This window comes from Cygnus olor, chromosome 1, assembly GCF_009769625.2.
Source record: "Cygnus olor isolate bCygOlo1 chromosome 1, bCygOlo1.pri.v2, whole genome shotgun sequence".
Taxonomy (NCBI): domain Eukaryota; kingdom Metazoa; phylum Chordata; class Aves; order Anseriformes; family Anatidae; genus Cygnus; species Cygnus olor.
In genome coordinates, this window is record NC_049169.1 from 86,938,644 (window position 1) to 86,965,813 (window position 27,170).

The 27,170-nt window shown below is 41.3% G+C and overlaps 2 protein-coding genes across 9 annotated transcripts in view; one reads left to right on the plus strand and one right to left on the minus strand.

Annotated features, from left to right (window-relative positions):
• The first annotated feature begins 1,846 nt into the window (after nucleotides 1-1,846).
• Nucleotides 1,847-18,796, plus strand: RIOX2 (ribosomal oxygenase 2). Of its 6 annotated transcripts, XM_040567807.1 has the most exons (12): nucleotides 1,880-1,915; nucleotides 4,215-4,406; nucleotides 4,645-4,779; nucleotides 4,910-5,345; nucleotides 7,773-7,892; nucleotides 8,935-9,063; nucleotides 11,558-11,661; nucleotides 14,119-14,221; nucleotides 14,859-15,024; nucleotides 15,283-15,371; nucleotides 16,650-16,763; nucleotides 17,879-18,796. In XM_040567807.1, the coding sequence occupies exons 4-12, from the start codon at nucleotides 4,914-4,916 to the stop codon at nucleotides 18,038-18,040; spliced, it is 1,419 nt and encodes a 472-aa protein (XP_040423741.1). In that variant the 5' UTR covers nucleotides 1,880-1,915; nucleotides 4,215-4,406; nucleotides 4,645-4,779; nucleotides 4,910-4,913; the 3' UTR covers nucleotides 18,041-18,796. The 6 variants fall into 6 exon arrangements, with proteins under 6 accessions (XP_040423730.1, XP_040423770.1, XP_040423752.1 ...); XM_040567796.1 differs by lacking the exon at nucleotides 4,215-4,406 and having other exon boundaries at nucleotides 1,847-1,915; XM_040567836.1 differs by lacking the exon at nucleotides 4,215-4,406 and having other exon boundaries at nucleotides 1,847-1,915; nucleotides 17,882-18,796.
• CRYBG3 (crystallin beta-gamma domain containing 3) overlaps nucleotides 18,535-27,170 on the minus strand; it is a 96,159-nt gene continuing 87,523 nt past the window's right edge. For all 3 annotated transcript variants that reach the window (XM_040567763.1, XM_040567772.1, XM_040567781.1), the window contains exons 19-22: nucleotides 25,660-25,783; nucleotides 23,035-23,193; nucleotides 22,299-22,458; nucleotides 18,535-20,839 (exon numbers count right to left, since the gene is read on the minus strand). In XM_040567763.1, coding sequence (XP_040423697.1) covers nucleotides 20,751-20,839; nucleotides 22,299-22,458; nucleotides 23,035-23,193; nucleotides 25,660-25,783 — 532 coding nt within the window. In that variant the 3' untranslated portion in view covers nucleotides 18,535-20,750. The remainder of the gene's footprint in view (nucleotides 20,840-22,298; nucleotides 22,459-23,034; nucleotides 23,194-25,659; nucleotides 25,784-27,170) is intronic.

Genomic DNA, 27,170 nt, shown 5'->3' on the forward strand with positions numbered 1-27,170 from the left:
ATTTCACAGATCCTTTCTTGTAAAATAATAAAAAACAGTATTTAAATACATTATTTTTAGAGGGCTTTCTGAGCATTAGCTGACTAAAATTCAGATGACCCTCTTTTGAAGTTTGTGTCACCTTCCAGAAGGGTATGGTAGTAAATACTTTTAGTAATTTTGTCTAGACAAACCAGCATGAGAGTCTTTACAAAAGTATTCACAAGTATTTCCCACTCATGTTATTTGTGGCCGTTTTTGCAGCCAGTCAAATGTGGGAGTTTTACTTCCCACAGCGTTTACTAAAACTTATGTAAATACATATTTGTTTGAGTGTTCACCCTAGTGGTATTCCAGCCGTTATGCTGATAATACTTTGTGGATTTTTGGAAAACAGAAATAACAGCTTGTAATTGCTCCTTTGACCAGCTGAAGCGCAGGATGTGGCCTCCCTATTTTTAGCATCTGCTGGTACACCCATCTGGAGTAAGAAAACATCCTGGAAGTGTTAATGTAGGTGATTAAGCTGCAAAATTTAAGTCTGGAAAACTACTTCACTCTTCAAAGCTTTATAATTTTTGTGGAAGAAGTAAGCAGACTTTCACGCCAGTGACCTGTTTTTCAGAGGGCTAGAAAAAGTTACAACTTTGAATATCCTAACTATTAGTGTTTACACTAAAATAATCTCAATTTAATATATTTTGCAAGTCTCCTGGATGCTGAGTGACGTCACGATGAACTAATAAGAGGACAGAATTAGAAAGCAGAGAATATCTTCTTTTTCTTCTAAAGTGACAGTCCAATGAAAGAAAATGCTTGAGAGAGAAGTTTAAATTTTCCTATGTAATTCGTATACATATGTACATAGCTTTAGTTTCAGCCCAGGCAAAATTTATCTCCTTGTAACAAATCCACATGCTGATCAGTCTGTATTTTTCATGACTGAATGGCCACAATGTCCTGGTCATCTGGAGACCAAAGTGGTCCAGGAGGTAAAGGCGCAAGGTCAGAATACGATGAAAAGTGTTTATCTTTTATTCCCTTCCATCCCCTTTTTCCATGTATTATGTTTTGCCATTCTCTCTATTCAGCACATAGGAGTTTGGATATATTAGTGAATGTGGAACCCCATGGAAACACGTAACATTTATTCCAAGGGACCCAATTAGAGCCATGGAAGCAGGAGTTATTTCTACCACAGGGAGGAACAGGACTGCAGAAGAATTTTCTAAAAAGGGAGGAATCTGAGCTGCTATTTTAGATGTGATAGTTAGGTAGATGTGATATTTGGATGCTCTATTATTTCTGTTATCTGTGGTTATCTTAAGGCAACATTTCCCTCTGGAGTGCTGCTAGGACATGATCCCCTCTGTTATCTATCTTTGAGAAGTCCTTCTAGGAACTATTGTGTGCCCAATACAACTTTCCACGTATATTAGCCACATACTTAGAGGCTGCTGAGGTTTCCAAATTTCACCTTTTGCTGGTAGTTTTATTTTGTGTTCAAGTGATCAGTACACAAGAACACAAGTTTAGCAAAACCTACCTACCTAACAATTTCTCTGACATCTTGCAGCCAACGTAAAATTAACCCATTAATAGACATTTAATAAAGGCAATTAAAAATATTTTGAGAAGTTTTCACACCCTCAGTCAAAGGCCTCAGCAGAGGGGCATAAGAACGAGACTCAGGTCCAGGAAAACACAACGCAGCTAAAGCCCAGACCATTAATTAGTTATTATACGCAGTAAAACTTCACGCACAGAACCACGAGGTTTTGCGATGTATTTGCTATTTTAACACATCACGCTCAGCAACACGGGCGCCCCGGAAGCTGCACAGTCTAACCCTTACCGCCTCCCAGCCGCCATTTTCTGGCGGCTGCCGAGCACCTCCCCCGGCCCCGCCCCGCGCAGCGGCCCCGTGCTCGGGAGGGTGAGCTCGGGGGGCCGGGGGGGAGCGGAGTCGGCGGGGGGCGGCTGATGGCGGCTGATGGCGGCGGGGGGGACCGGCCAGCAGCCGCCCCGCCGGGGAGCAGGGGGCCATCGGGGCAGCCCGGCGGCTTTGCCTGTCCCGACTGCGGGGCGGGAGGCAGCGTGGGGTGCTGGGTGCCGGGGCAGGAGGCAGCGTGGGTGACCCCCTCGGGGGGTAGAGGGGTGCCAGGAGTCGCCCCGGTGCTCCGGGGATCGTCAGACCGCGGCCCCCGGGGGCTGCTGCCCGCTGGGCGTGCTGCAGGCGGTGCCCCTCAGGGCTGGTAGCTGCCCCCCTTGGCGTGGCCGCACGTGTGAGCGCTGGCTGGGATCCGCGGCTGGCCCTGCAGCACGGTTTTCCGTGTGTTTTTTTCCCTTCTGGAAAAAGTTTAATGGTACCCACATGTGGTAGCGCGGCGGTGGGAAACAGCAGGGCTGTGTGGCCTAAGAATAGCTGTGACCAAGTTTTTCTACCAGAGCTCCCCTCCCCCCCCCCCCCACCAGTGCTGTGTAAGGGCTGCTTTACAGGCCTGAGCTCAGAAGCAGGGCTCAACTGTCAGTATGTTTAAGCATAAAGAGGTGTGTGACAGGGAAAATACTGATGTGGAATAACTCCTGTCTGAAGCAAGAAGTGGTGGTCCGCTCTGTTGTGTTTTTCTTGTTCTAATAAGCCAATAAAACACGGCAGCACAGCGTGCTGTGTAAATGGAGCCCAGTTCTGTGAGCAGTACTTACCGGGATTTAACTGTTGAAGGCTGTGCGTGAGCATGAGGCTGATAGGATGGATTTAGGTCTGGGATACAAAATGGGCAGTTTGGACTTGCTTGGATTTGAGTTGCTGGCTTTGGGGGTGTCAGTGCAAAATCTCAATGCCTGCAGCATTGTCAGAGGTTGCTAGCAGTCGTGGGCTAACCTTCAGTCCTTTTGAGCATTCCCACTTCTTGCTGAGGGCTGTGGCTTGCTGCAGCGAGGAGTGTCCGGTGGTGATGAGCATTCCCTCTTGCTGGACTTCGGTGACTGTCAGTTACTGCTGAGGCACAGGAGCTGCTGATGAAACACTTTGCTAGGGAGTTGGTGTAGCAGTGAGGACGCATGCAGCTGTGTAGGAGAACTTCGCACTGTGCGTACACACCAGAACTAGAGTTTGTTTTGTGATAAGGATTCTGCGTAAATAAAAGCATGAGAGCGTTTACTTTGGGGAGTAAAGCTGTCATTTTCACTGCCAAGTGAAAGCTGCAGCATGTTGTAACTCCTTGCGTGTTGGTTTCACAATCCTGCTCAGACAAGCCCAGAGTTAGCTGGGCTCAGCCAGCCCAGACCGAGCAGGCAAGCTGCAGTCCTGGAGGGCTTGGTGCTGGCTCTCTGTCAGGATGCTTAACTCAGCTTCTCAGGCAGGCTTTCACCTCTGCCTGGGGCTTTGAGCCACTCGGGATGAACTGCTGGTGCTGATGTAAAGTTAACGCAAGTATGTGTGTACGTACTATGGTGTTAGACTTACCGTTACTTGATTTTTGCCTTAACTTTCCTGAAAACTTGGCAGATGAACCCTTTGTGAATTATCTTTTTTATTTTTTACATAATGATATATGAACATATTATCTACCTGGAAAACAAAAAACCAACCAAACAAAAAAAAAACAAAACACAAATTAAGTGACTTCCAACTTTAAAATTGAATGCGTGCAATTTGGGGAAAAAACCCCTTTTTATTCTACATAAACCACAAAGTTTGACAGCTTTACAAAGATGGAAGTAGAACCTTATAATTTTAGTTTTTGCTGTAATTGCACAGCGTCAGCAGAAAGCCCTAAAAATATTCCCTCCCTTCTGTAGACTTAGTTTAGCCAGAGCTGGCCATCCAAAGCACAGTGTAGAGACCATGACAGATGTGGGCCAGTGTCGCCGTGTGCTGAGGATGACTAACACCGGGCCCTGCAGCATGATAATTTCACGGTGATCCACATACAGGGTGCTTTTCTAGGTCTTTGGAGGCTGCTTGAGGGTTTCCTGGGTCTTTGGAGGCTGCTGTAACTGCTCGCACCAACTGTATCACCTGCCCCACCGAACCTGGTGTTCCTTCATCCCTCACACCGATCCTGTCTCATTGCCCACCCCGTGCTCGTGCTTCCAGTGTGTCATATGTGTGCCAGGGGCACATACCTGTGGCTGTATGAGATATGGCTTATGTTGGGTGTAAGTGGCGTTAATGTAGCGGGGTGGTTGTATACAATGACATATACCATTCTTTATTATATTCAAAACAGGTAGTTGTTTAAATGACTTGAGTAAAGACAATGGATTTGTGATGTGTAAGGCAGCTTGAAAGGATGCTTTCCATAACAACACCCCTGGTTTAACGGGTGGGGTTCTGCACTTGAAATCCCATACATCCTTCCCGATCTTGCTGCGGCTGGAAGGTGGTTGGAAAGTCTTCGCTGTGCTTCTTTCCAACATTGGTATGTTTCAAGGAAGTGTAATAGGGTCCAAATTTCTCATTCTGTCCTCTCTCCACCCCCTTTGCAAGTTATCATTAAAGCTCTTACATATAAGGGTTTTGTTTTGTTTTGTTTTTTTATAAAATGTAGCTACTGCTACAGAAGACCAGTCTACCAAGGGTTCTTTTTGTGGGTGGATTTCTGTATTTATAAAGATCTCACGAGTGTGGCCGTTTGGTTTCATTGTGTCTGTTTTTAGTATAAACTCAGGTGTGGGATTTGAACTTCTGTGAGCCACAGCTTCCAGTAGAGTCCTTTGGAGTTTGCTGAGGATCTGAGAGTGGACTGGAGACCTACTGCGGACTCTCTTTTTTCCTGCTGCTTGGAACAAATAGTGAGCATCTGAAAGCAGAGCCATTCCCGGGGTGCTCTTGTACTCCAGTGGAGAAGGCAAGAGGAGCTGCTCAGGGCCCTCGAGGTTGTGCTGCTGGTTGACTGTTCTGTCTCTCTCTCCTCTTGAACAGGAACATGCCCAAGAAAGGAGGGAGGCAAGCTGAAATGGGAAAAGAAATGCAGGTGCAGTGTAAACGAGCAAAGGTGGAAGCAGCTTGTTCACCGCCAGTCATGAGTTTTGAGAGCCCAGACAGCCTCTTTGGAAGCCTGATCTTTCCCGTCAAACCAGAAGTGTTTTTCAGGGAGTATTGGGAACAAAAGCCACTGCTTGTTCAGAGAAATGATCTCCTGCTGGCTGCTTATTACCAGTCTCTCTTCCAGCTGCCAGATTTGAAGGAACTGTGCAGCCAGGGTCTGTACTATGGGCGTGATATAAATATCTGCAGATGTGTGAATGGAAAAAAGAAAGTTTTAAATAAAGAAGGCAAAGTGAATTACATGCAGCTGAAGAAGGACTTTGACCAGAAAAAGGCAACAATACAGTTTCATCAGCCTCAGAGATTTAAGGTTGGGTCATTTCATGCATTTAAATATAATGAATACGTTTTATAATACAGCATATTTTGCTTGACACATACTAGACACAGCTTCGTCTCTGTCCCCAGTAAATCCAGGTGAAGCAGCTCACATCAATGACCTGCTGAAATCTATACATGAACTGTGTTAAAAGACGGTTTATACTTTTGCACTGCACACATTTCAGTGGTCTGCAGTAAGAACAAATCTGACTTACGCTGTAAAATTAAGTATTCCTTTTTAAAAATTTGCTTTATCACATACAAGTTCAGAAAGATCTAAGTTCACAAAATTGATGATTATCTTTCTGTGCCTGCTTAAATTATTCTTTCTGCCCCATTGTTTTCTTCTGCAAATGGAGTATTTACGCCGTTTTCCTATAATGGAAGACAAGGTGTGAAATCATGTAAAAGATCTGCAGGACATTTTGCAATTCTTGACGATGGATGGGCTTTGAATTGCACCACAGATGTGAACCACTGCAATTTTGGTGATTGTCTTCTCTTTCTTGTTCTTTTTGATGCTTTTGCAATCTTCATGCGTTCAGAATGAGGCAGCGGGTGTCTGCACAGTTGTGTAAAGGACTTGGGTGTTCATACTTGGATTTGAGTAGTCCTTTTTTTGTCCCATGGTGTCAATGCAATTTAATTATGAAGTGGTCTGTAAGGACTCAAATATACAGCTGCATCAGTATTGTTGGCTGATCTCAGGTCAAGTGCCGCTGGCATTTCCAGTGACAGGGGCATCTGCAGTTGAGATGTTGTATGATTTATGCTGAAATGTAGAGCTTGAGCTGAACGTGCATAAATTCTGGCTGAAGTTGCCCTTGCGTGGCTTGGGTAGTTTGGCATCTTTTGCTGTAAGAGTCATCCTTTTGGTGCATTACCTGTCACATGTCAGACATGGGTGAGTAAAGTTTGTTCTTTAATATGCCCACACAATTAATAAACAAACATGCTTTTGAAAGGAAGTTCAGAGAAGAAACTCTGAGTTAATGAGAAAAACCTTTCTGAGAAGAAAATGAAAAACAATCAAAGCGGAGTTTGGGCAGGGAGCACTGCAAGCCTCAGCCATGGCTTATGTGCTGTATGTCAGCTGGTTATTTTGTAAGTTAAACTCAGGAGGGGGCTGGGGCTTAGCTCCAAAGCTTTATGCCTTCTGTACTGGGTCTATTCAAAACATGGCACCTGAGCTTCTCGTACTGAGTATGTGTCTGGTTCATAGCTTAATGTTAGATCTGAGGTGCATTCTTCAAAAATCTTTGGGGAGCTCTGTTATTAAATATTTGCTTAAATCCCTTGTTGAATTGAGTAATAACCTCAAGTATTTTGCTGCAGTAAGACGTGCTTGTTTATATTTTCTTCTTTTTCTTTCCCTCAGTACCTCGTACTTATCTTGACCTTCGCTATAACTGTTTGAAAATTAGATTCAAGTAACAATTTGTAGAGTGTTAGTCTCTTTATTCTTGAAGAGCCCAGAGTTGCAGCACCTTGATTCAGCTTAGCTAAAATTAGCAGATGACTTAAAACTTCTGTGGGCTAGCTATTAGAGTTCCTTTGTTCCTTTTTTTTTATTTATTTAAACTGCAGCCTGTGTTAACATATATGAGTGATAACAGAGGGAGAATGAAGTCTTATCAGTCGTCTTCAGGATTTGTTATGATGGTACCTCAGTAGCTTTGTGCTTTGAAGGTTTTTTAAAAGCATCTCTTGGCATGAATCTGTTAAATTTTAATACATATATTTCAGTTGTGGGGGAGCAAAGTAGTTTTAATAGGTTGAAAGATACAAGAGGTTCTTGCTTTGAATTATAAATCTGTGGCTTATTCCACAAACAAATCCTGATACATACACTGCAAAATCTCAGGGGCATATAAAAACAAGTCAGAGATACTTTATCTCCTTGATTATGTACCTGTGGAGTGTTGCTTGGTTTCTGTTGCAATTGGAGGCATTGGAAACAGGTCTCTAACCTTTGTACGCTCTCTCTGATGCTGGCTAATATAATGCAAGTCATGCATGTGTTTATTGTATTAAGATGTTTTGCAGTTCATGGGATGACGGTTGGTTTCTTTTCCTCTATATCTAGCCCTCTTTTGTTTTTGCAGCCTAAAGACAGCACAGGGAAGAGAGCAAACACCAGCGCTATGTAGCACGTCTGGTAGCATGTACCACTCCTTGGCTTACTGACTACCTTTATAGTAGATCTTTGCTTCTGCAGTGCTTGCTTTCTGCAGGAACACCTTTCTACCCTGGCAGCAAGTACTCATTGCTTCCACCTTCCCAGCCTCCGTCTCCCAGTTATTGATGTTGGTAATTCACTAGAAGAACCTCCCAGGCAACAAGGGAGGCTACGGGCTGGGAGACAGCCCGGCTTGGCTGAGCTGTTCAGTAGTAACATCATCCTTTCTCTCTAAAGGAGGAGCTCTGGAAGATTCAGGAGAAGCTGGAGTGTTACTTCGGGTCCCTGGTTGGGTCAAATGTGTACATTACTCCACAGGGGTCACAGGGCCTTCCCCCTCACTACGACGATGTTGAGGTAGGACAGCACGACCTTGGCCGTGAAGCTGTGCAGGGGGTTTTGCTAGTGGCAGTGGATACCTCTCTTTTTTTTTTTTTTTCCTTCCCTCACATAATCTAACATTATAGAAAAATGTTTTTCCACTTATGGTAATTGATTGCAAGTGTTTCTGTATGGTTGTTTTTTTTTTCCTCTCTGAAATTTCACTGAAAAGGTACTGAGGTATCTAATGGTACTATCCCATAAAGTATGCTTTCCAGGCCTGGTATTTTCTTTAGATGAAAATTTGTTTTGCCAGCTGCAGAAACTTTCTAGCACCTTCTTTTCATTTTCACTTCATTCAGACCCCCAAGAATCTAGAAATTCTTTTTCCTTTACAAATTACTTGCAATTTTTCACTGGAAGCAGCCTGGTGGTCCTGGTTCCCATTTGCTGGGCCTGCTGATTTTAAGAAGTTATTGGGATAATGGAGTCCTGTGGTCCAAATGCATTTCAGATTAGCTTCTAAAAGAAACACTCAAATAACCACTGGATTCAAGCACATCTTGAAGTTGGGCCGTTGCACCATTTATCTTCCCCATTAACTACATTTGGAGTTACATTTTTCTGTGTGTTCTGGCATGTGTCATCAGCCCCTAGCTCACAGCATCCCCTAGGTGTTTATGACATTGTTTGCCAGTGATTGGTGGTAAGACCCGTATCGCTTAACATTTTGAATATCCGTATGGAAGATGTTACTTTTAAGTTAGTCATCCAACACCTTTTTAAAATCATTGGGAGAAACAGGGATTTCCAGGTGCCTACCTTAGACAGGATAAAGCAGATCTTACTTCACAGCTCTTCTCCTCATCTCTAAGTAGAGCCTAAATAAATATGTCAAGTGTGAATTTCTACGTTGCAGTCACCTAATAATTCAGCTCGTGTCCCTTCCGTTTGCTTTTTCTCTCTGATTTTTGGCATGCTTCCACAGACTTTCCAAGTAAAACGATGCCTTGACATTTCGGATTAGTTGAATGTGTGAGGGGAGGCAGGGCTTCACTGTGCATTTGGTCTTTTGCAGGTGTTCATCCTTCAGCTAGAAGGTGAGAAACACTGGCGACTCTATAAACCAACGGTGCATTTAGCTCGGGAGTATAACGTTGAATCAGAAGATAGGATTGGGAATCCCACACATGAATTTGTATTAAAGGTACTGTAATTTAATTGCTTTAACTGGTCTGAGCTGTAATTGCCCGAAAAGTAGTTATATTTAAAATGGTCCTTTTCTTAAAAACAGTACTCTCAATTCTTGTGGCTGTGAAATTGAGGGCAGGGTTGGTGCACAAAACACTCTGAGTGTAAGAAATTTAGGTGGCAGCTGTCTAACTATCCTATCCTTTCGCAAAGGTATCATTTGCTTTAGTATTTAAATAATGGACCAAGAAACCAGTTCTTTCTGGAAATTGTTTAGTATTTTATAAGTTGGGCACCCGGAATCCTGGTTCGTGTTTGTGCAGTTCCACATAGAAAAAGCACTGGTTTTAAGCATGGTTATGAAATGGTTTATGCTGTTACATGCTGTCTGTAATCACTCAGTCTGACCCATCTGTGCACTAAGACTTAAAGTTTACCAAAGTTTTTCACTGTTTTGGTGAATTGGATTTAAATATTATACCTGACCAATAAACAGAAGCCTGAAGTAAAAAACATATTAACTTGATGTATTGTTTTTTCTTTTTCCAAACCTGAAAATCAAGTGTTTGTCTGTTTTTTGTTATTTAAAATAGAATATTTCATGAAGATTAATTAATACAACCCTTTCGACAGCAGCGTATCTTGTCCTGTTCTCTTTTACATATTTGTACTTCAGAAGTGTGTTACTTATCCAACAGGTAGGGCTGCTCTGTTTTGGAAGCCTCGTTAGTTTCTCTGCCTTGTGTCCTGTCTCTGCAAGGTCCCTGATCTTTCCTGTTTTCAGACTTGCCTTTGGAAGTAGGTAGTTTAGGAAGAGTGGTTTAGCTTGGATATGATACTGATCTTCCTGACTATGCAGTTTGTCAGATGGTAATTTTCAGTTGTCAGGATGTATTGGTTGATGCAAAGTCTAGTAGATTACAGTTCAATGTTTTCTTTCTGGAACATGTTTGGTTGGACTTCAATGCCTTTGATTTTTATGGAATAATGCCATATTCCACAAGGCATTGTTCAGGCGTTATTGCAGTGAAGATACTGGCCTCTGGCCCTGAAAAGGGCTTGAAAATGTTCCAAGTTTTTAATTTACTTTTGTGTTTGGTGTTCAGTTCCTGCGTCCCTTTTCTTTTTGTTGTCTGTGTGAAGGTCTCTGACAGGAATGTATAGACTGGTATTTCCTCCCTAAACATCTTCTAAAATATTTCCCATCTCCTATTTTTTGCATTTCTGCCTGCTGTTCATGGGCAGCTTAGAACAAATCGACTGGTCAGAGGCTGTATTGGAGTTCTCCTCCCCTTCTCTGAGAAACTGGTAGCTGAATGAGTGCGAAGGCATGCTAGTTGGTGTAGGAGGTCCCAAACTGCAGTTTGTCTTGGTGACTCTTCATCAGGCCGTGGACACAGCTTGCTTGTTACTGGTGTCAAGCACAGAGCTTACGTGGTCAGTGGCTATCTACCCTTCAAGAATGATTTCCCATTTACTTTGCTGATATCCCCACCTTCATCCAGTTCAGAAGAAGAAGAAGTGATCGGAATCTCGTGTCTCTTGGGAACTGCTCTGTCCTTTTCTGGGAGTTGCGACCCAGAGTCTGTGAAGAATCTGGTCATTTTAATTGATGAGTGTTGTGCTTGCTGGTTCACGTGATTTACACTGATGAGACTACCAAGCGGATAAGAAGAACAGGAGTTGCACTGCAGTGAAAGCTGCTTTGAACAGTGAGGATCCTGGATTCTTTTGGTGTGAGCAAATTTAAGAAACAGAAAAATTACAATGGAATCAGATTTCACCATTGTTGGTGTATGAATTTTTTCTTTGACTCTGCTATACAGCTATATAGATGTTTATAAGGGAAGCTATAATTAACTGATGTTTTTCCTTCTTGGAGGCAATTTGGTGTGCTGCGTACTTGTCTCTTACCTTGACTTCCTAATCTAAATTTTTATCTGTGTGGAAATTTTATTTAGATAGGTAAGAAAAAAGTTAGGGAGGGGAAGGGTTGTACCTTTTTTTTTTTTTTTTCTAAAGTGCTATAACTGAAAATTTCAGACAATAGTATTGCAACAGACTGCAATCTTTATAGAATATTTGGCTTTTCTTGTGGATACTGACCTTTTCCTTTGACATGATCTGACTGGATTCACATCGCACTGCTTCTCTGCTAGCCCAGTGTATTGTCAGCAGGTTCATCTCAGCTGCGGCTTTGACACCTTTATGCAGCTGAGCTGGAATGTGCATGTTCTGTACTGATAAAAGCTTGCTTTGTTCTTTCAGACAGGTGCATAATAAATAGTAGTAGTAAGTTGGGGAGTTCAAGGTATCAGACTTTCTGGCATAAGGTGCTTTATATTATTAAAATGTACTATGGAGGATCTCCCTATTTTGTGATTAAAAAACCAGAAACGAACCACATTGTCAGTCAGTCTGCTCAGAGAGTATTTCCTCTATTTTGGCAACAGCACAGTAAGGTTTGACCAAGTGCTCTAAACATACCGATTCTTTTCATTTTCTTGCAGCCTGGTGACTTGCTGTACTTCCCAAGAGGGACTATTCACCAAGCTGACACTCCTCCTGGGATATCTTATTCTACACACGTGACCATCAGCACCTACCAAAACAAGTAATTATTCTTTATTTATTTATTTTTCTAAAAAGTGGCTTTTCTGATAATGGCTTTCATCTGCCAGGTGATGTGTGTGAATAGTACAGACCTGAAACTGTTGTTTCAAAGTGAGGTCTTGTTGTTAAAATAAAACCTTGTAATGAATGTTGCTTAGCTCTTTTCTGTGTTCATTCTATTTACCCCTTGTATATTTTGTTTCCCTTTGACTAATACAGGGATAGCGCATGTTACCTTCCTCCTAGAAATATGGTGGAATGGAACATGCGTGGGTACCCCGCTCCTATATATGTTCCCTGCAGTTAGTAACAAAATTTAAGCCAGTATTCAGGTAGCTGAACTGAAGTTTTGGAGGCTGGGGGAAGGAGAGGAGGGAAACACTTGTGTGAAGTGGCCTGTTTACGAGGTTTTTGTGCAGCAAACTCAGTGGATTTTAATGGGTTATTTTATTATTTACCAGCAGTAGAAGATAATGTGTGTGTGGAAGCAGTGTGGAAGATAATGTTACAAAAATAAACTCACTGTTGTGTTTAAAAATCTGTCATCAGTGGCTGAAATTATTGTGCATTTCATAAACCAGAGAAAGAGTCATGGGTTACTCCTTTCATCGTGTTCTCTCCTACGTTTTGTAGTCACCCACGCCTGTTCTGACAGACTTGCTGCAAATTCTTTTTTTGCATATATTTTCTACTTATCTGTGTTTTTCATCTCCCTAGCACATGCGTGCGAGTCAGGTTTCTTTTGACACACATCTAATGCTTGTGCCCACTGAAACCTTTCATCACACAGGGAAATACTGCTGTGACCTAATCAGCCTCTCTCAGATGCTGGCCTTGGAGTTATTGGCCAGAGTTAGGAATTGGGAAGGATTTCTGTTAGCCACAAAATAGGGCAGAACAAGTTTGGGCATGCTCTAGATGATCGTAAGATGTTGTTTTTAACCACCATGCTGTAACCCCAGGATGCCCGTACTGCTGGTAACTCTTAATGTGGCCATGGTGGAGGGAAAATTAAGGTGAAGATGCTCAGAGGAATGAATCTTCTTCTTCAAAAAAAAATGGGTTCTACTGATTTTAATTTACAATATTCTATTGAGAAGGCAAAAAAAACTTATTTTCTGTAAGTACTGATGGCCGTTGCAAAGAGTGTTTGAGCTCATTTATAATGTAGGTGGCAGTGTTAGTGCTGAGCTGCTTTGGCTAAGTGTGATGGCACACCCAAGCTGATCAGCAGCGAGTAGCCTCCAGAAACATGTCCTCCTCTTTTCCCTGCCCTTTTTGTGCCACCACTTCCCTGTGCTGACTTGGTGCTTTCCCTGATGCAGTGAACTGAATAGACAGAGGAGTGACTCCAGAAGAAGTGTATTTTGGTGTGTTGACGGTAGTTGGGCTGGACGGATTTGCTGTTTTACGTTTCAGTGGGCAGGAGTGCTCCTGAATGTGCAGAACAGATCTTGTCCAGCTTGATCCATACAGTTCTTGTGTGTCAAGCAGTGTTGGACAGACAAGTTCCTTATAATCAGGTTGATGGTGACCTGATGGGCTTGTGTGGAGTAAATGCAGTTTCTCTGTGACAGCACAAGCCAAATACCAGCCCACTGAGAAGTGGTGTCCTCAGGAAGCATATTCCCTGAGCACCTGTGTAAGGATAAGGAGAGGAAAAACAAAAAGCTTGAGGAGTGCCGTTCTTCTATCTATAAAAAGTGGAATTACCATCTCGGCTGTAGGTAATGAAGTGTAAAAGCCTGTCTCTGCATCGCTTTCAACAGGCATATGTAAAGTAAGCAGCAGTCCTATTATAGGCTTGCTATGGTACCTTGATTTGGCTTGGAGAAGGAAGTATGGTCTGGAAACATTTCCCTGGAAAATTGGAAGAGCTCCTTGAAAATAGCTGTTCCTTATTGTGGAGGATGATCAGTCTCCTTGTGACTGCTGTGGAAGCAGTGTGTGTGCAGAAAGAGCCGTGAGGGGGGAGCTGCTGATGGAAGTGGTGTGTTCAGGGATCTTAGGCACTGAGACAAAAGGGACTCCGCTGTGCGCTGGGGGAAGGTTTGTCCGGGCCAGATCCCAGCCTGAGGCAGGAAGAGAAGTGTGGAGGAGTTCATTATAAGCAGGGCATTTTGCCAAAGTAATAGGTAGCTGAAGATAGTTGTTGACAGATGGAGATTTGGGGGAAGAGGAGGGATGCAGTAAGAAGTATAAGATGGCTAACTCTCTTTATCAGCCAGAATCCTTCCCTCCCAGTGTGTAGCCAACAGTGGAATGCTTGAGTGGAGAAGATCTATTTAAAAATAAATAAATAAATAATAACCCCTCCCTTAAACTATAATAAGTCATACTTTCTCAGGTAGTAACGGCACCAGCCATAGGTAGGGGAAAGCATGCCTCTTTTATTTCAGTGCAGCTATTTTAGTAATTCTTTTTTTTTTTTTTTTTTTTTTTCCTTCCTGTCCTACAGCTCTTGGGGAGACTTCTTACTGGATGCAATTCCTGGCCTTGTGTTTGATACTGCAAAAGATGATGTGGCTCTGCGGACAAGCATACCAAGGCAACTGCTCATGGTAAATAGGTGGGACTCAGGGAAAAATAGTTCATCCAGCTGAAACTTTAGTACTGAAGCAAGCGTGTATCTTGCTGATCTGCTCTGAAAGCTCAGTGCAATGGCACTGTCTTGTCCTGCAGCAAAACCACTTCTTCTGAAGACTTCAGGATGACTGTTCTGAGGTTTGGTGCAGCTGAAGCAATGCGTATTCTTTAATATCGCAGTGTCCTTGTATGGCTCGCTTCCTTCTCAAAGCAATGTTATTTGCTTTGGAGCTGTCAGACAGGTGTAGTTTCCATCAGGTCAAACTTTTGACTCTTTAAAAGTTAGTGGAGCTGTAAATTGTTCTGTGTCATTTTTATGGTTGTCTAGTTGTGAAAGAGAGAACAAGTCTCTCTTTCAAGTACACTTGCAAGTCCTTTAGCATTGCAGTTAGCCCCACAGTGAGGAAAACTGAGCATCAGCTTTGGTGTGTAAACAGCTCAGCTCACGTGGAACGTGTAAAATAAACAACATTTGTTGTTTTGGGAATAAATCTTGTTACCCTTTGGAAAGATAAAAGGGGACTGTCCAGATCATCACTGCACCTCCTTCTCTTTAGGATAGTCTCTGTTTAGCTTAAATTCATGTGAGAGCAACTCTGTTTGAATATTCAGCAGGTGGATATAGCAGACTCAACAAAAAAACTGAGCAGCATTTTGAGAATGCTTGCAGACCGCCTGGAAAACACCAGAGAACTGAGATCATCTGACATGAAGAAGGATTTCATTATGAACCGTTTGCCACCTTACTTGGGATGCGATTCCGATCCTTTAACTCCAGGTAGGTTTTGAGGTTTACCACCTCTTTATTCCCTTTGCTGATGTTATGTTAGAGCTGTTGCTAACTCTTCCTTTTATGATTTTTTGTGTATTATGGTAGGCAAAGATTGGAGTCTAGTGTGAGCTTCGTGTTTGAGACAGATGTCGAAACATAGCTTAACAGGAAATGTAGCCACAAGAAGAAGGCTAGGAGAGTAGGGTTAATTTGCACCATTTATATGGTTTCCTTCCTTTCTAATGAAGAATTTTTTTTTCTTAGGTGGGAAGTTGCCGAAATTAGATAGCCAAATTAGACTGCAGTTTAGGGATCATGCAATAGTTACAGTGGAGCCCGATCAAGAGAATTCTGTAAGTATAAGGAAGTCACCCCTCTGCACTTCGGGTGTGTGGGAGTGTTGCAGAGTGTGAAACAGTGTCTTGGACTGTTGTACTGGTCTGTCGGAAAAGGTCCTGCAATTATTGCCTAGCTGGATAATACATCCTATTAGGATTTGGTAGGAGATCTTGGGGTTGCTGTCAAGCAGTAACATGGAGTGTTCTTGCCTTCTGGAAGAGATCTACAGAACTAAATTTATCCTGTGATTTTGCATGGCAGGTGCATGGTTTTCATCTGAGATTAGATGGGATGGATCATTACCACCACTAAATGAACTGTACAACTCTTGATAATGGAGTTAATTATTTATTTTATTCTTTGTGTTCAAGAGCACAAATAGGTTTCCTCAGAAAGGGGAATTCTATTGCAGCTGCTACAGGCTGTCTATGCGTGTAGTCTTCACCTCTGAGTGATCTTTATCCCTAAGCTGGTGCCAATGAAAACAAAATCGTTCCATAAAATAGATGCTGGCATCTTGGATTATGTTGTGTCCAGTCTGCTTCTTAGCTATGAAGGTTTGTGGTATGAATTTGAAAAAGTTATTGGAGAAAACTGTCTGACTGCTCTAGAATTTTAGACTTCAGACTTCTACAGAATTACTTTGTCTTGTTTGTTTTTCAATTAAAAAACCAAAACTTAGAACATCTTGTACTTTTTTTTTTCACAAGTAAAATGTTTCCCTGTGAGAAAAAAACGTAGCATAACTTCTGATTTTCCTCCCCCATTTTGTTTGTGTCTGTATTACCGTGAGAATAAGCGGGTTTTGGAAGCTGTTTTGCAATTGTTGCTGCAACTCCTTCTGATGTCATACAGATAAATCTGAATGAGCTCACACAGAGAAGACTTGTGTCCTCAAATTCTCAGTGAGATCTGCCCACAGAGCACTGAACTAGCTTGCACAGCTTAACCAAGGAATGATAGACATGATTTTCAAGAGACAGACCAGTATGATGGAAACTTAACAATATGAATTCCTTCATTAAGACCTTCTAGGAGGTGCACCTTAAATGGCATGTGAGTCTAGCAGAGGCATTATTAAGGCAGAAAAGGCTTTAAATTTTTCCATAAATGTTTTGTAGACTCCCTTATTTCTGTCATAGCTAGCTGTTGGAGCATTATGTTAGGAAGGTGATTTACTTTTCTTGATACTACAGTGGACTCCAGAATTAGGCAGATAATATTGTCACTTGAGTGTGTTGAATTTGAGGATGTGGAGCACATGTAACTATTTTCTTCCTGCTGTCTCTTAGGATGAAGTTCGCAAAGAAATGGTGTATGTGTATCATTCTTTAAAGAACAGGAGAGAAACTCACATGATGGGGACAGAAGACGATGATACTACCAGTGAGGAAGGCATATCACAGGTTTGTTCCCCGCTTCATTTTTATGAACACATACACGCACAAAAAAGCTATGTTGGCTTGTTGGGTTTTGCTGCAGATTTCTTATGCATGCCTTGAGTTATGTCCTAGGTAATGTAGCTATATGCTGGCACATGTTCTGTAGTGGCGGGGGGGGGTCACTGTACCTTCTGCAGGACAGTGTGTTTAATGCCAGTTTGAAATGAAGTTAGCCTCTGTATGCCCTGTTACGTACTGCAAGGTAAGCGTGCCTATTTGAGGGTGGTGTGGGAGGGTGGTTCAGCATCAGGAGTAATGAGTTAAATCTCTTCCTGAAGTGTAAAGAGGGAACTTCTGTTATTAATAAGGCTGCAGGTGGTTCTCCTTCACGCTTACTCAGGGTATATACAATATTCCTGAAGAGGCTGCAAGCTTTGTATCTTTTTGTTCCAATTTATGATAGTGAGATGCTATTACGTCAGGCTTGTGACCTGACCGTTGGATATAGGTGTCCACAAATATACCTTAGAGGCAAAACTCTTGTCTAAGCAGTTATATATAGCAAGGCTTTTTGCCTGTCAGTTGCTTACTTTTTAAGGTAAATTTTGCTGAACCTCTAGAGAAAACTGCTAACTGAGGTCTCATACTGGCAGCTGGACAATATATGTAAGTCTTAGAATATAGCTTTTTGCCCTTAAGGTCTCCAGCCATGGCAAGACAGGTCTTCTAGGTCTTCTGTCAAACTATTCCTAAAGATCATGTGTAACAGAAAGAAACAAACTTACATCCTCTTCTAAAAATAATGGGTAGGGTTAGGCAAGAGTGTAAATTTAAAAAAGGCAGTTGCTTCCTCAGTTCAGAAGCCATAAGAGGAAGACATGTACCTTAGGTCTCTCTACATCAGTAAGAGGTGCTAGAGCATGTAAGCACAGCTTTCATATAAGAAGAGATTTCAGCTGTATTTCTATTAAGAAAATCGGCAGGATGATACTGATCTTATGCAGGATACGCTCAGAAATCCCAGTGTGAAGTGGGAAAGGAGCACCTGCTGATCAGTACCTATGTCTTAAACATTGTGTAATAATGGACATGTTCTAGTTAACTGAAGTGGTTTTTCTTTTCCTTTTTTTTTCTCCCAGCAGACTCATGGACTGCGTTTTCCTTTGTCATACTTGGATGCACTGAAGCAGATTTGGAGTGGCAGTACTGTTTATGTTAAAGAGCTTAAACTTACCTCTGATGCAGAGAAAGAAAACCTTGCCTTGTCACTATGGACTGAATGTCTAATTGAAGTTTTTTAATGATTTTGTAAACTAGCTCCTCATGGAAGCAGTATATCTGGCCATTAAGAAGTTCTTGAAAGAAAGACTTACTCATTTTTTTCTTTCTTTCCATCCAGCCCTTGGATTGTATTGCTGTCTAACAACACACTGCAATATGTGCATGCGTACGCACATACATACATGCTTTGCTACTTTCTTATGCTGAATGTTCTTTTAGTTTCCTTAGTGCTTTGGGAAAATGGTCATCGGGACAACAGGTAAGCTGCTCAGAAAGGTTAACGGTGGAACAGTTCATGTTACCTTTAATTGCCAGACTGTTAATACCCTTAGAAAAATTCTGTATCTCCACCAAAATTATTGATGTCTTACACTTCTTAGATAATGAAGCCCAATTTTAAGTACCCTAGTTCCTGGGGGATATTCTATGAAAAATCCCTTCATCACAGCTGTAAACAGCTCAATTTACTTTCCCCATGCTGTTGATTTTTTTAAGATGCTAAGCCTTACTGCTTAGATGCTGTCCCTTGTCGAATAAACAAATGTTTAGTATTTAACCTCTGTCCCTTCTTAATCTGAAAGTAACCCAAACCTGTACCTGGCATCTGTATCTCCAACACTCACCTGAGTGGGTTCCGGTGGCAGTATTGCAATTATTTTAATGCTTTAAAATCTACATTTAATATGCAAACCAATATAATGGCAGTCACTTATTGAATGTACTTATTTCTGTTTTTTTGGCCAGTTGAAAGAAAATACAGGAATACGCTTGACATCTATTAAGACTATTATTGTGTTTTGATAAGTTTGTTTAAAAAGAAACCAACAGGCAAAAGATTCCTCCTAAAAAGTTTTATACAATTAAAATATACGTGCTTAGCATTTTACATTCAAGAGCTTTTAAGTACAAAAGCCTTCTTTACTTGGTTATATAACACTGGCACACCAAATATGATTTAGTTGTTCTTGATTTAAAAGACTAGACCTTTTTACACAGGCTTTAAAATTGCATATAGAAAGCAAGTCACATGTAGAACATGATATACTGACATATTAAAAAAAGCAAAACAAGTGCTTTAGTTGTAAAAATATATACATACATTTGGAAATCTGTTATTTAAACAGCAGATTTATGATAATTTTAGAATGTAAAATAGTAAGTTAAGTGCAAGTAGACTTTTTTAAATAGTTCTATATAGAATTCCATTTCATACAAAAATAGACATCCATATATTTTACTTCTGTGGCAAATAGGGTTATGGGTTTTTATTTGCTTAAGGATGAATCCTGTTTGGGTGCATTGGAATAGTTACAGCTTTTGGAAACTAAAATAGCTTTGTTTTTCACTAATCTAAACTCTTTAAATAGTTATAGAAATACATACCCTGAATATACAAATAAGGAAAAAAATATTACATATTCAATAAAGTAGATTAATTTAGTGACATGCAAAATGAAGATACCAGTGAACTGAGGGACTTCTGTTCCACTTGAGGTGTTAACAGCCCTACAAGTGTCTGCAGTTCCTTCCGTATTTGTCCATGTTGAGTGAGGAACGTTCTTATTACAAGCCTGCAAGAACTGCAGTCCAGTAAAGTATTTTTCTCTTCCCTGCCTTAAGTGACAGCAGGTGGGATGGCTGCATATTGCTGAAATTGAAGAAACTGCAAGCATGCTGGACTGGTCTTCATTAGTCTAATTCCTGCTCCTTTGGGCTAAGATGGACATGTTGATGAGCCAGAGGAACCTCAAAATACAGTTACACTGTTCTTTTGACATTAATCAAGTTGGAATGCAGGCTGCTAGCACTTGGCGAGTTACCTTCTGAAGGAAGACATGGCTTCAAGAACAAATTATATTGTATTAAAAGTAGTCTATATACTTGAGAACAAGCTAGAGTAAAATCATCACTGTTCTAAATTCAGTAAGCCCTTGTAGAAATCTAGCCTGACCCAAGATAGCTGATTCTCTTGATATATGCATCTATGTCTATGTATTAAAAGTGATCTTCAGGGATTACTCAGAATTTCCTGGGTTGGACACAGCCCATGGATCTGCAAAACAAGTTCCTAAATCTGGAAATTTGGTCTTGCTAAAACAAATGAAGATAAAGGCCTACCAGTAACGCTAGGAAAGTAACAGATTTTCATTATTGCCCCATTTCATATACTGAGCTGGGAATTCCAGTACAAAGTTGTCTTTATGAACAAAATAAATTGCACTTTAGCAAGAGATACGACTTGAGGTTCAGGATCGCTTAGAGCCTGAACTGTTTCCCTTGGGACATAAAAATCCAATTCAACCTCTTTCAGGCTCGTTAGTGCATTCATACTTCAGTGAGCTTTCATCAGTTTTTGAGAGAAAGGAAAAGACAACATTTCTAAAGAGCCTTTTCCATATTATCTCTTGCAGTTCATATCCTGCAAAACTTCTGTCTAGCCTTCTGCATTTACTTTAATACTTTAGATGAAAAGTAACAGCGACTTTCATAGGAGAGGCCTCTAAAAGAATCAGCTCAGAGTACAGTCCCGGTGGAAAGACATTAATTAGCTCACCCTCACATCCTCCAGATTTGAGCAAAATCCAGTTGTTTTAGGAGTTGGTGCTTTGCACAAACGAAAGCAGAGAGGATTTGCTGCATAAGGTTCCAGTGGTGCATGACTTCAGTAGTAGGTTTTTTCCTCCAGATGTTAATAAACAACATAAGGTCCATCAGTGTGGTGGGTTTTACTCACAATATTTCAATGTCCCATTTTTGTGAATGTTTGTCCTCTACTGGCTGATTCATAATGATGTGATTCTTGTCATAATAATTTCCTCCTTAAAAACAAAACAAAAATTCATAAAGGCAAACCATTAAAAAAGAAAAGCTCAGAAAATTCTCAATAGAATCTTTAAAAATGTGACTAAGAGGAGAATTAGCTGATAGACAGACATTCTATGAGGGACAGGCTACTGTCTGCCCTTCCAGCACTGTTTGTCTCCTTCAAACTATCATTTATAAACTTAATCCCTGAGGAGCTCTATTAATTCAGAAGCAGAGTCTACCAAAAACTTGAGTCCTCAGTATACTTTGTGCACAGAAAAAGCACCTTTAAAGAGATTTTTGGTTTTGGCACATCCTGAGATACTATAATGTGAGTGGATTTTTAACTTACATGTTGCTAGAGTGAAAATACACAGAATTACAGCTATGGGGTATTTGGCATAAAATAACCATTTCAACCCCAGATTTATGAAGTCTTTAAAATTTCTCTCCTTTGACTACGTGTAGCGTAGAAGTAACAGTGCATTCGTACCATGCCATAAATAAAAATCCACTAAAAGAAATGCGTGTTCTAAAAAGCGATCAAATGGTATCTCCCCACTCCAGCCTTCAACATTGTGCAGTAATCTAGGCAGCACAGCTTTCAGATACTGTAAGAATTGCTATCAGTATTACCAACTGGGATTTCACTTCTCAGCTAATTGCTTAGTGTCACTATTTATCAATTAATAATGGTGCTTTAACTCCTTAGTTATGGAAGCCAGAAATGCTCTATTAGTTTAAAATCACTGAGCTGAGAATTCATTATCAGTAAGTTTGAGGTGCAAAGGTCAGATCTGTAATGGCCAGCAGGACACTTACTATAAAGGTTGATAACTTCAGATGTGGGGTGTGCCATTACCCTGGTCTGTAAACCCTGCAGGGGTGTTAGGCCATCAGTTAATTCACTTAGTCCTTCCATCTGAGAAGGCAGCACCATGGAGCCCCCAGCCTCATAACCAGACACTGTAAAGTCACTGTCCCACCACTTTTCCTTAGGGATAAAACCTTAGCACCAGCAGCGGGGCTGCAACAAGTTGTGCATGAGGAACAGGCAGTCTCCAGTGAGGTTGTTCTACCATGATGGGTCAGTAGGACTCAGACGTTAGCAACGAGAATTCTCACCAGCTTGAAAATATTAGGAGCAAGCACTTTTCTCTTTTAGGCACACCTATTCTGTGGTGGTGTTTTTTCCACCACCATTGTGTCTTCTGTAACTGCCATTTCTTACTATCAGCACTACTGAATTCCCTGAAGTAGAATAGCTGATTTGATAAAAGTAAACCTCTGGGATCAAACAGTAAGGTCCCCCCAGACTTGTCACACTGTCAAGCAACTGAACATAAAACTAGCAAGACAGGATACAGTATTTAACCGTAGGTACAAAGGAGCTGGAATACTGCAACTGGCCACAATCCTAAATGCATTTAGAACATGTAAGGGTTGATTTCGTTTGTTTGGTTTTTTATATACCTTTAATATCAAGCACCAGTTGGTCGCTCAGGTATGAACTGATGGTTCCATCCTCATTGAGTCTCCACTTTTGCCTTTCCTTCCCATGTTCTGCCCAGAGTGCAACTTTGGCTCCAGGCACGTCTCTGCCACCAATGACATCCAGACAGGCATTGTTAGCCTAAGAAGCAAGAAGAAAAGTGAGATCCAGGCCACAAAGCTTCAGTTTTGTGTCTGACTTACTTCTGTTTCAGGCACTGAAAATATTATAGTAATCATGCTATAGTTGGTAATGTTCCTGGCGAGTAAGCCAGGAACAGATTATTCAGCAATTGACTAGTTGCCCAATCACAGAAGGTGGTCTTTGTTAGTTTAGTTATTTCTTACGTTAAGTCAACAGTTTTTTTATATTAAAAACAGACCATCAAGGGCAGCATTAATACAAAAACACAGCCTTTCTTTGTGTATTCCTTTCCAGAGAAATTCCTAACTATTTAGAGATAATAAATGTACTTAAATGTGAGACTTTAGACAAAAAACAGATTCCTACTTACAAGAACGTCAGTGCCACTAGACAGATATTGTCCAATTTGCCAAAGCAGACAGAGCATGTCTGTCTATACACAGTAGGAAGATGTAGGTTATAGAAGTTTTGGTTCAACATGCCTAGGAGAGGCCAAAAGCTATCCCAGTGTTAATGCTAGTTTCTTTTAGAAATCCAGGTGTTACAACCCACTTCCAGCATCTGGAAACTCACCTTGGATTTGAAGAGTCCACGACAGTAGTGCCAGAGCTGGGTATTCTTGCCATTGTATGGAGACACGCACACTGATGTTGCTCTTATATCTGCTAGGCTTCCAGCAACTGTCAGGTATTTACCATGGGCTCGGTTCTTGATTCTGAGGTACACTGCTGGCTGAAATGGTGTGAAGGAAGACAGTTAACACCACACAGATTCAAAAAGTTGATGCCAGAATGCCTCCCCTCCATCTTACATTAGTTTTCTAAAGTATATGTTGCGTTCCCCAGTTCCAGATGACTATGTAAAATACTTTATTTTAGTGGAAATGAATGTGCATGTAAGGCAGCACTAAATGTTTTTCACATGCAGACAGACAGCTATATGCAGCAATAGCAGTTTTTATTTAAGTGTATTTCTGTCTATAGAATTAATTCCTGTGATATGCAAATAGCTTTAGTTCACATTTCATTCACTCCAAGGCCAGTAAATGGGGTATAATCCACAAGCTTTTTACTCTCTGAACACAGAACTTGCTGAGTCACCTATCCAGCAACTTCAACACCATTAACTGGAATATGTGGCTGAGAAGTTTCACCATTGCCTTTGAACATACACAGACAAAAGAGTACTCAAATGGCATCTCCTTTTACTCAGCTTACTCAAAAAATAAGGAGATTCTGTAGGGCTACTACAGGATTTGTGGTTTTGCTCCATTATTCACAGATTTTGGAGCAAATAAAGGAAAGGGAACTATAAAGGGCAGCTCCCCCCACATGCCAAATTCTTCTGGGAGCTTTGAACCTCCTTTTTCTGTAATAAAACAAACCCTACATTAAGAGACAATAAAGCCTCCATCCTACCAAGCATCCATGAATTCATATAACATATTCATCCATGTATTCATATATATATTGTATATTCTTTACAGGGAAGGGATCATATTTGGAAGGTCACTGAGCAAAACTGTTGTGTCTCATCTTGTGTTAGTTTCAAGTGTTTAGCTTTTCTTGCAGTACCTATTACACCAGCAGACTTGACACAGAAAGGACAAGGAAATATAAAGTGCTAACAAGTTTGTAGTAGTATTCCAGTCTAAAAAAAAGAAAACCTAACATATTCCCACAGAAGTGTCAAGCATGAACAGCAGACTGCACAAACTCAAGGAAGCCGTGTCTGCAGGATTTAAAATAAAAACAAAAACAAAAAGCAGCATACAAACTCCAAATGCCAAAAACCCCAGCAAAATACCTGAGGTACTACTTATAACATTGCTCACTGTTGCAATATAAAAAAGGATGCTACTGAATACAAAAGCTCTTCAGATTAGTGTCTGAAGAGAGAATTCTGTTTTTAAGATCAGCACAAATTATTTTATTGTTATTTGCAAAAACAGAGCCAAAATGGGATCCTTTGGTAGTTACCACTTCCAAGGAATTCCAGGGAACTGTCAACTTCCTAGACTAACAAATCATTTTTGTTAAAATTTCCTTCCTTTTCCAGTGGGGAAGCATATAATGCATAAATAACGGTAAAGATGATCTTGTTCGTTCACTGTAACATCTCCCCAGTTGAATCTATTATTTAAAAATAAAGCAGCATTCATCATGAAGTGGAGACAAGTTATTCTGTGAGCAGCAGAGCTACTGAAAACTCTTCTGTGGAGTTACTGCTCACATTCCCTTCCACTCTCCCGTTCCCTATCTTCCAGGACACAGCGCTCCCACAGCTATGTGTGGCTGGGCACACAGCAGCACGTGCTTTGGCTGTTTTAGAGCTCATCTGTGTCCCTGATTACCTGCCACCCCTCGGAAAGGTGAAGGGTCAGAATTAGAAATTGGCATTACTTGGTGTGAGGTAAGGATGGAGAACCCTGGTGGGACTGCAAAAGCTTTGCTTCTTTTGGAAATCCGGGCTACAGCAAACTTGTTCTTGCTTCCATTAATGTTAATTATAAAACAAGCCAATATAGAATTGGTTTTCTCATTATATGTTTATATTTTTATATTACAAAAATGTAAAAATAGCATATCTAGAGAACATGCTAATGAGCCGTTCAGAAAAGCAAAACTTGACTCCAAGAAACAAGGAATTATTTTCATGTAGGAACCTAATATAGATCTCAGTAACTGCCAGTGGAGGAATTTTCTGCTACAGTAATCTTCTGGTATGTCCTTTTGGCTGTCATCATTTGGCCTGATTTAAGGAGTACGATGTGCAGCATTATACTCAGTGGTACAACTGATACTTTCGCATTAACCCCCATCAAAAAAAAGTCATAGAATCACAGCATGGTTTGGGTTGGAAGGGTCCCTTAAGGATTATTCAATTCCAACCCCCCTTTATGTTGGGGGCCCCAGAGCTGAATGCAGGGCTCCAGGTGGGGTCTCACAAGAGCAGAGCAGAGGGGTGTAATCACCTCCCTTGCCCTGCCGGTCAGGCTTCTTTTGATGCAGCCCAGGACATGGTTGGCTTTCTGGGCTGCAAGCGCACATTGCCAGCTCACGTTGAGCTTCTCATCAACCAGCACCCCCAGGTCCTTCCCGTCAGGGCTGCTCCCACTCTCATTCTCCACCCAGCTTGTATTTGTGCTTGGGATTGCCCCTGCCCAGGTGCACAAGTCCCTATACACTCTTACAGTACCTGCTTCACAGGACGAAGGGAGCCGATGACTTTCCAGCGACTGTATTCACTCCAGTTGGAAATCTCACTGGGCTCCAGCAGAATCTGCTTTCCTAAAAAATTACATCCTTCATATGCAATCCACCTGGATACAGAAAACAGAACGTGAAAGACTACATGTTAACTATAACAAAACTAAACTAGGGGCTTATGTTCAGGGCTGTGCTCTTGAAAGCCCCCAGACCTCCCCACAGCAGGGACACTAGCAAAGCTGCATTACCATGCCCCAGAATAGCATCTGTTTTAGTGGTTTAGCTGTTTTCTGTCTAAATGAAGACGTTTGCTGTTTGCCTACCTCAGACTTGTAGGCTCCTCCTTTCTTCCCCAAGCTTCTCCCACAAATTTGAGAATCTCAAATTTGAGAACCTAGATGGGATTACTACAGGTTGCAGTGGGCGTGCATTAGGAAACCAGGAAGCCACACGTCAAGACAACAGTACTAGCAGCATTGCGTGGTTGTACATAATAATTATGAGAGGATTTTGATCAGTGTTTTCTTTTATAATAACTAAAACTATAAAAAAAAATCCAATTGTCTGGAATATAAAAATACATAAAAAATATTTACTCTAAAACCCATAAATTGCTGTAACAGACTTTACTGTAGTGAACATATCTGCATGTGAACACGGCCAAAACATTTAACAGAGTTAAAGTTCCAGCACATACAGATCATTTTATCTGGACATCTGCTCAGTAGTTACTGTGTTGCTGCTTACAAAGGCAGCCTCAGGATTATAGATCAGTTTTATTTAAATCAATAGGACATTGTTGTGCAGACAGTGAACCTAAATGTTTGATTCATTAACTCACTGGAACACAAAGCAAATACTGGTTTCCCCAGTTACCTGTTCTACAGGTCAGCTGCCAAGAACTTGAGGGATGGCTGCACTCTTTGTTTGTTTTAAGTCAGTGAGAAAACATCCACAAACAGTACTCACAGCACCTGTAATTTACTTTCCCCATTGCGCATAACTTGGAGGAGCAGCCAGCCAGCCTTGCTTAGGAGGCTGACCCTCCATGGAGGAATCGTCCAACAGTGATCTGTCCCTTAGTGAGACCTTACCACTGTTTCTTCAAATTAAGTCACGTACCTCCTGAATAACAGGTATTCAGAGCAGCTTGACAACCACTAGGCGTTCCTTGTACTTCTAACATATTTCTGACTTTTTTCTTGTGATACTTCCTGTAAAGTCACTGAAAATTCACTGTTAATGTTTTTCTGGGGTTATTGAACAGTCTCATTCGAAATCAGTTTCTGTTGCCAAAGCATATGTTTATGCTGGTAATTTGCTGACACTGACAAAACTTATCTGGGCTCTCACGTGGACCAGCAAGCCCCCACTATTCCATCTTTCTCAGACCCTGGAGCACCTCGGTCCCCAGCCCTTTTCAGCAAACCACAACCTAGGCTTGTGCCATTTCTCACTGAGGTGATCAGTTGGCTCAGGAAGGATCCTCATACCTCAGCA

What these genes read in the sequence shown, in the direction of transcription:
- RIOX2 (XM_040567796.1), top strand. Translation starts at nt 4,914, where the DNA reads ATGCCCAAGAAAGGAGGGAGGCAAGCTGAAATGGGAAAAGAAATGCAG. An exon ending in ATCAGCACCTACCAAAACAA is followed by an intron (nt 11,662 to 14,118) that starts GTAATTATTCTT and finishes CCTGTCCTACAG; the next exon opens with CTCTTGGGGAGACTTCTTAC. An exon ending in TACCAAGGCAACTGCTCATG is followed by an intron (nt 14,222 to 14,858) that starts GTAAATAGGTGG and finishes TTGAATATTCAG; the next exon opens with CAGGTGGATATAGCAGACTC.